Source organism: Dendrobates tinctorius, unplaced genomic scaffold (genome assembly GCF_039654945.1).
Source record: "Dendrobates tinctorius isolate UK_male_01 unplaced genomic scaffold, ASM3965494v1 ptg000211l, whole genome shotgun sequence".
NCBI lineage: Eukaryota > Metazoa > Chordata > Amphibia > Anura > Dendrobatidae > Dendrobates > Dendrobates tinctorius.
In genome coordinates, this window is record NW_027361878.1 from 23714291 (window position 1) to 23723397 (window position 9107).

The 9107-nt window shown below is 43.9% G+C and overlaps 1 protein-coding gene across 1 annotated transcript; it reads right to left on the reverse strand.

Moving 5' to 3' along the window:
* Positions 1 to 878: 878 nt before the first annotated feature.
* On the reverse strand, positions 879 to 8169 carry LOC141058380 (uncharacterized). Its single transcript, XM_073554630.1, has 4 exons — positions 7141 to 8169; positions 3610 to 3757; positions 2124 to 2324; positions 879 to 1537 (listed from the first exon to the last, which is right to left on the reverse strand). The coding sequence occupies exons 1-4, from the start codon at positions 7711 to 7713 to the stop codon at positions 990 to 992; spliced, it is 1470 nt and encodes a 489-aa protein (XP_073410731.1). The 5' UTR covers positions 7714 to 8169; the 3' UTR covers positions 879 to 989.
* Positions 8170 to 9107: the final 938 nt, after the last annotated feature.

Sequence of the window (9107 nt, forward strand, 5' to 3'; positions counted from 1 at the left end):
AACAATTTCCACAATTGGATGTGTTTAAATAAAATGTTCCTGTGCCGAGATAATCTTATAAATGTGCTGTGTACTGTGTAATGGCCGTGTCTGACCATACAGGAACATGGTCGGATCATACCACATCTCATGGGCAGGGGGGGAGCATAAGAATATACAGACACTACAACACTGGATCACAGCTCAGACTTTTTACAAGGTAAAGCATTTCCCTTCCTGTTTTTTTTTTTATAAAAATGTTTTAACCACAAAGAAAAATTATCTGCTATCCCATGCTCTAAAGTTTATATACTCTTTCTCCCACCCCTGCCCAGGAGCTGTGGTATGATCAGACCATGTTCCTGCACGGTGAGACACAGCCATTACACAGTACACAGCAGGGGCACATTTATAAGATTATCTCAGCACAGGAACATTTTAAACACATTCAATTGTGGAACTTATTATAAGATCTATTGATACTGATCTGAGAAGCTCAGACAACACTTGGATGCCATCTGTGTGCTGCCTGTTTTTGTGTAGACTTTGATAGGAGAAGCTTGAGGAATCTGGTTTGTCCCCCTTCCACCTAAGGGGGGGGGGACAAAACGCACTAATAAAATTAACCAAACGCAAAAACAGTAATGAAACTTGGGACTGTTTTTAGCGCACGAGAAAAGTCACTGACATGTGAAGGAGCACTAATTATAATTATTTTCATGCAACCAAAGCTAGGAGGTAGCGCAGTTTGATGTCTGTGTAATTGTTTTGTGTGTTAAAGCTTGTTTAAATAAAATATCTCGTGATTGGGCCATGTGATCAAGTTTTTTGTGATTTAAGCATTTGTAGTGTATTTTGCTGGTTGGAGGGAGGGGAAAAAAAGCGAAGGAAAAAAAGCATTAAAGTTTTTACCATTATACTTTGTTTAATTAGAGTATAAACCATTTATATATATTTACATATAACAACAAAACTATTTAAATGCCTTGTATGGGTCACTGAAAATACAGCTACCACACTTTGTTCAACCCCCTCTGGCTCTTCTTGAATGGGTTGACGGACAGCAAGTCACGGAATGATTTTGCACGCAGGAGCGGTCCTTCCGCCTCTGATGGACTTCGCAAAGGATCTTGCAAACGTTTCCCATACTGTTCAAGATTTAACTCGGAGGCTGCAATCCTAGAGTCCTTCTTAAGCATTACACGGCTAAGAAATCGTCCCCAAGACCCAGTAGAATGTTTACGGACATCCACCAGGCTGGAAGATAGTGAAGCTGCTTGAGGCGAAGAAGGGCAGCTAACATGGCTACCAGAACTGTGATAGGGTTGAGCATGACGTCTGGGAGTTGGTGGGCCAAGGTCCGGGCGCACATTAGACCCTCCTGGCTTGCAGCGGAATTTCAGGGCTAACTTGCAAATATATCGTTCAGTTTTTCGACGCTGCTGGATTGCGCAGAGTGGAGGATTGCCGGAGAATGGATAGTCACAAGGAGACACATCATAAGTTTGGGTGAGATCAAATCGAGAAGCTGATCGTAAGAAATAACCGTCAAGAGCCCCTATGGATAGAAAATACAGGAGTACTTTTTAAAATGACAAATATGGGATTATATAGTAGTTTCCAATCTGAACTCATTACAAGACACTAAAGAAAAAGGCTGACACTACACAGGAACTCCGGCCATGACACGTCACGCGTCTAAAGACTGCAGTATGGCAATGCTACACATCTCAACCAAGTGTGCGCGGTCACGTTGCAACCCTAAAACTGCTGGTTCTTGAATATCATGGCCACATTCACTTTCATTATGTTGCAATGTAGAATGGTTAGTCATACGTTGGGTCACAGCAAAACTGGATTTTTTAACGCTTTTTTTTGCTGTATGTGAATACATTTTTCATGTTCAATAAGTGCTGTATAGCCCCTCCCCCTTCTTAAACAATCTGCCATACCCAGCCTGACTGCAGGTTTCCTGACCAATATCAGTCTACGATGCTGTTCAATCAGGTCAAGATGCAATCCGTCCAGGGGTTGCAGCCCAAATACAGACATGTGAATGCAATATTGCATCGATATGGGGCATGGCTTGCGCTTTAAAGTGCACAAAATGATGCACAGGCTGATCTGTTCCTGCTATCCATTACCTGCAGACATTGGCCTCTTCGCTGGTGCCATTCCACCTTGTAGCTCCTTTCTCCTTTCCAGACTACAATCTATAGACCTGGGTCTCATCACAGAGCTCCTATGCGGTGACATCAAGGAAACAGAAGTGTGACAAGAGATGTCGCTGCACAGGGAAGAGCAAGACGATGATGTGGAGTCTAGGTCACTTGTCTCATAGAAACCTGCAGGAGAGAGAAAAAAAAAAAAAAAGTCAACGTTTCATCCAGAAAACTTGTACAGTTATTTTCTCACTTGTCATCTGTATAAAGTTGATTTTTTTTAAAACATAAAATAACACTAGGGCGGAAAATATGGCCATGTGCACGAGCCATTAGAATACCTTTGGGTTTTTTTGGGCTTAAAGAGTATTTAACATTGATTTTTCTAACTAGCAGAACCACAATATTTTTTTATTGTACATCAATTTAACTATAAAAATCGGATGCTACACGTTCGCCATATGAGGCGTTTGTGTTTTCTGTGCACTGAGGCTTGTAAAGGCCAGTCTCACCAGACATATGGGAGAAACAAGCGCATGCTGCGGTTCTACGCCATGTTTGGCTCTGGAGACCCACAGTCAGTCCGGTCACTGTGATCTATATGTGGACTAGAACAAGACACGCTGCAATTTCTTTCACGCAAACTATTGATACGTTATAAAGAAAAAACCTGCACATGACATGAAGGTAGGGGTCCGTGCAGGGTGTGTGACTTGTGCTGTGGGTGCATTACGCCCGTGCAGACCACATGCAACAGATGACGCTTGTTTGCCAGGACCTGGTGTTGGAACAATTCAATGAGGGAGACCACCAGTCAAAAGTAAAGCTTTTCTTAGTCTTATGTTCTCTGTCCTGTCTTGACCAGTTACCTCTCCAAGTTATAAAGTCCTGATCCAGGACCCGTCTCTGATCGATCACACTGACCCTTCAGTCACTTCTCTCTTACGCTCTGCTAGGATCTCGCTATCCCCCGTCTCATCTCATTAGGGACACCAACATCAGGTGGCATTGCTCACAATAGACCTTAGGTCTTCTTTCTACGCACTCTGGGCCCTTTCTGACAGGAAGCTGTCACTTCAACCTGGCCCTTTCCACCCTGGGCTAGTCCCAACCATTAACTCTTACTTTCCCTACTGTCAAACAACCCACATCATTAACATATAGCACAATTCACATTGTGATAACAGATTTGTTCTTCAAACGCGGGCAATATGTCCATCTCCTTAGATGTGCACTGGCTATAATGTGTCAGTGTATGATCTATGGTGCACACAGATCAAGGCCAGTGGCCCAGGTCTTCAAATCGGCGCACAGTGCATGTTTCAGAGACATGTAACACTGGGTTAATGCAGAGGTTTGTCTAACTGGAGTCAGAGCTCCTCGCACATTGAAACATGCCAGAATCAAGCTTAATTAGGAAAGAATCATCCGGAACAGACAGTAAAATGTAGCAGCGCATTTCCAGTACCTGAGCTATGAGCCGACATACAGTTCCCACTCATCCTCCTCGAAAACAGAAAATCAGTTGTAACTCCAGAACTTCCCAATCTTAGTCGCGGCGCCATAGATCCAGATCCAATTCTGCGCAATGATGGAGGTTCGGTGGGAAGTGGCAGCTGGAGAAGAGAGGAAATTGGCGAGGAACATAAAACATTGATCACGTGTATTAAAATCTGCTAATGCACCTATCCAAATGATGTCTGCAAAGCTGAAGTCTCAAGTTATTAACAGCACACAACGGTCATAGGCTGCCAATATGGGCTGACTGCATAGAGAACAGTTATAGCAAGACATTACTAAGGTTCACTATGCAATTGATGGGTCTCTCTTACTACTCGAATGGTCAAAGGGCTGAGGACTAAGGATGGCCACCGACGTGAAACATAGTCTATACAGCTCTGTAGAATATGTTAGCAATGTGAGAACAATGGAAGAAGTCAATTGTACATACCACATGTAGACTAGAACAGTCAAGCGACTTTGGCCACTGGGTGGCGCCATATTTTGCAAAAACGTCAAAGAGCCAATAAAGCAAAGTCAGAACTGCTGTACAAGTATTTCAGGTTTCATAAACTAGACTAAAGGCCAAAGTTAGATTATGGCTTTATTAGCGTGATCCTTGGCAGAGTTGAGATTCAACGCTCTTGTCAAAAAAAAAAAAAAAAAAAGTACAACTTTTTCCTAATTAGGTCAAATAAATAGTAAAATACAACTTCAACACAAATGTAATATTTGTAGTTTAAAACCACACAAAAAAAGGTAATGAAAATGTATCATTTCAATTCCATCCTAGATGTCAATATCCCTGTCCAATTAATGGAAACTAGCTTAGATCCAGAGGCTCCAGCCTCGGGCTCTGTTCACATGTCATTTTATGATTTCCATTTGTCTGTTCAGTTTAGAACGGATACACAGAATCGGCATCCTGTGCAGTCTCACACCCTGCTCGGGACCCCTCTGTGTGTGGCAAAATGTTGCAGCAGATATGTTATAGCTATTAATTATATTAACTCCCATTCGTTTGAATGACAACCCCAAAATGTTAAAGTTTACAGGTTCACTGCTGGGGAAGTTTTTGTCTACACGAGGTTCCCTCAAAATATATACCTTAGAGAAGCAACGCTAACAGTCTACAGCATGGAGACCATGACAGTGTATGGGGTCTGCTAAATGGCAATATTCTATGTAATATGCAAAAAAAAAAAAAAAAATAGCTTCAATAGTATACAGAAGAAAAAAAAAAAAAAAAAACATCTGTTGCTTTTTGAAAGGCATGTTCACATGACATTAAATATGCAAGTTGTCTCTTCAGGACTTGAATTCTACCGTCACCTACTGGAAGTAGTGATACTAAAAATTTCGACCCTCTAACGAACCTTGCCATATAGTATAAAAGCCAAATCAGAATTTGCAGATAAATGTTTTGGGGTGTCTACCCCTCTTCAGTGCAAAGCAACAGATCTGATTTGGCTGTGCGAGAGGCTTCTGACTGCGGTCCAAGAGGTAATGTTAGGCTAGTTTCACATTTGCATCTGTGTGCGCAGCGTTTGATCCGCATGCGTCCATATATTTAACATGGTGCACACAGGGACATGCTTTTGCATACGTATGCGTAGTTTCGCGGTGTGCGGTGAACGCAACATGTTGCGTCAAAAATCTATCAAATATGCACAGGCATGCACATGAGTGCGTAAAAAAACCCACATTACTGTCTACGGGAATGTATGTGTAAGCAAGAACATGCATACGCATGCGTTATTCAAAATACAGATTGAAATCTCATGAGGCACGCCCATTTTTGCCTGGTGTCATATCAAATGCATGCATATAAACAATGCAAGCGCATGCAAAAACCACATGGAAGCGCATGCACACGTAGCGTTTTTTCCACATCATGTGTAAGGCCGGTTTCACATTAGCGCATTTTCAGCGCGCGCACGGCCGGGGGTAGCTCCGCCCCCGAGCCGGCTCTCTGCCCGGCGTGCCCGCCCCTTGCCTGTAGCGCCGCCTCCTAGCGGACGGCGGCGCCTGCGATCGGCGCACCCTATCTTTAGCATAGGGTGCGCCGATCGTGCGCAGGTCGTGCGCTAGTTGCGCTTTGACCTGCGCTGCGCACTTTTGACGGTGCGCCGTGCGCGCCAAAATCGAACTTTTCGGATTTTGGCGCGCACGGCGCACCGTCATAAGTGCGCAGCGCACGCTGCGTAAACATGCGTTTTGCATGCGGATGATGCGCTGCGGACTCAGACGCTAATGTGAACCTAGCCCTACTCTTTGCATGAAGTTAGTTCAATGGGAAAGGCACTGGGTTTCCAGCCTAAGGATATTTGCACTCTTTTTTTGGTTAGCAGACCCTCTCCAAATTCCTTTTCAAGAGCCGAGTCTTTAATGAAGAAGTTTTGGAAAAAAAAAAAAAAAAAAAAACCTGGTGGAAAGAAACTGTAAAGCGCTGCGGAATATGTTAGCGCTATATAAAAATAATGATTATTATATTATTAAAGAGCAGGACACTTCTTTGAAGAAGAGAGAGAAGGAAACTTAACTAAACTAGGCTGCAAACACTTCAGGGTACAAGAAGGGGGGGGGACCCAACAGCCACCATTCCTCTGTGTGCACATACCCTTAAAGCCACACAATTTTCTTTCAGGTACACAAGGGTTTTCCCCCCCCCCCCTATACAAAATGGATGACTAGATTCAATGGCATTCTGTGAATTTGACACTGGCCCCAATTCATTAGGTTTTTGACACAATTCTGGTGTAAAACTGTTCGGACTACATTTGGCGATTTTTAGACCAGTCCCAGTCAACTTTTTGAAAAGTGGTTGGTGCTCAGGCAGAAGAGGGTCAGCGCCAAGCACCCCTGACCAATTCATGACCATTCATTCAAGCCACGAAAGTGGTATAAAGTATGACAAAAATGCCCGCTAGTTCTCTGTGCGGTGAAGAGTTCTGGCGGTGGTACAAAAGAGGCACCAAACTCATTAACAGGTGCACACTTCTTTATTTGGCACATCCTAATTCAGCTGTACCTTCATTAATAACAGGGTACAAAACACCAATCTTAATGAGCTGGGGGTCTATTTAGTGAAATTAGAATTTATTTTTGACATTCAGGGAAAACTAGAATGGATCCACCAGGATTCCTCAAACACCTGGTGCAAGCGTAGGGTTTGGAAAGCCATGGCGGTCAAGGATTGTAAGTGCCACCTGCTAACCCTGAGTGATAGGAAGACTTTGTCCTGTAATTAGGCAAAGTCTCTGCACACACCTTACACAAACATACAGCTCTTATACAAACAGTCAGATACAGGTACTTAGAGGATCTGATTGTGACCTTCCTAAAAGTGCATTGGAGGATAAAAACATTTCCTGTGTATTTCTGCTACTGTGTCACCTCTGTAGAGTGTAAGCTCTTGGTCATCACTATATATGACGATATATGTATATATCCAGCTTATAGTTATAGTTTAAGCGTCGGGGTCATCAGGTGGACTCACCTCTCGGTCATCGCTTTGCTCCATGTGGTGTGCAGATGGGTCTAGGTCTTGACCATCTGTTCGGGCCCATGTAGATGGTTGGTATTGACAGGGTTGGTTGCTGATGACAATGTCAGATGGCTCTTGAATCAGTCTCCTTGTAGCTTGCGGGTCCATTCTCCACTTTGCTACTTTTCTTGTATGAACTTTGGCCGGAGAACCTTCTACCAGATCTTGTTTGAAGCCACTAGATTCTGGACTGTAGTCTTGTTCTAGATCCTCTGGAGGACTTATCTCTTGAAAGTTTACTAGCTTACATCTTCTCAGTCTGACAAGAACCTCCTCCTGGATGTTCTCCAGCTCTAAGCTTCTACATCTTGGCTGATCCAGGTCCAGATTCTTCCTTTTACCACTTTGCCTTTTGGGCTGTTCCCCTTCCTCTGAACTTTCCTGCCTCTCCAGGACCCCACTAACCCTCTCCTCTACCTCTTGTCTCATTACATGGAGCTCCTGCAGACTTGCTGTGGTCACGTCCAGCAATCTGTTCACCCATGCACGATCAAATCGGATATGAGCTGGAGACTGTGCCCTCATGGTGAAGCAATCTCACACCTGGATGGATGGATGATGGTAGTCGGTTCTGATCAGTCCTTTTAGAATTCTTCGGTCATGTATCCAGGAACAGTAAGACTGCAGCCTGCAGTGCAGAGCATGGAGTCCGGAGCAGAGCTGCCAGCAGACCCCAGGGGCTGAGCAGCCAATCACAGCTTGGGAGTAATTGGATCCTGGATGTCACAGTCTGAACAATCACTTTCCGGATGCCAGCACTCGGACAATGAGAGGAGATTGCAGATTCTCAGCCTGCGCTGCTCCTTGTGCTGTTGGATTCAGGGAGGAAGGGAGGGATGCCCCCGGAGTGGTCTGCCCCAATTACAGAGTGGCAGCCCTGCGCCCACCACAATCCGCACACTCCGATCTCTGCAGCCTTTGTCCACACTCGGCGCCGGGGATTTAAACTCGGTGACGTCACAGCGGGTGGGAACCTGCAGCCTGGGGGAGCAGCACAGGGGAGAGCAGCTGGATCGATGGAGAGATATATAATTGTTTTCTTCATACAATATACATTATTGATGTGTATATAAGTTGCAGATCACTCACATGGCTATATATACATATGGCTATATATATATATAACAAATATTTATGTATGCACACATCAAGATAGTGTGTGAAAAAAAAATCAATAATATGTATGGTATGAATAAAATAATTTTATTTGCGACACCAAGAAGGAAGAGTCATGGAATTATGGAAATCACAGTATGGCTAGCCATGTGAGTGATCTGCAAGTGATGAAAAAAAAAAAAAACGATCAAAACAATTTGATTTATGCACCCTAGACTATGAGCATGCCACCCCACACCATAATCCCTGGTGTAGGACCTTTTTTAACCCAACAATGCCAGGCTGCTTGTTGTTGGTGTTACTGTACCATCTCAGGTAATGGGATTTTAAAAATCTCATCTACATGTTTCATACATTTTCCAGGAGTATACGGTATTATCTGCAAGTAATGTCCGCACTGTGTGCATTTACACTGCATGTAAGTTCCCTCATAGCACAAACACATTGTGTACACTTGCGGATTGGGATGCGGATTTTGTAAAATCCGCAGGTGAAACCGCAGGCCAAAAGACCTGCGGTTTTACCTGCGGATTGCTCTGCGGTTTTGCCCTGCGGTTTTTCATCTCCTCAATGGAGGAGATGGAAAACCGCAGCAAGAATTGACATGTCAATTCTTTCTGCGGATTGAAAACCGCAGATAATCCGCGCGGAAAATTCTGCACTGCGGTTTTTTATTCCCATAGGGAATCATGGTACTGTACACCGCAGCAGAAACTGCTGCGGGTCCACAGCGGCCAAATCCGCATCGTGTGCACACACCCTCACAGTATCCACATAGTACACAAGATTAAAAGAAATCTCAT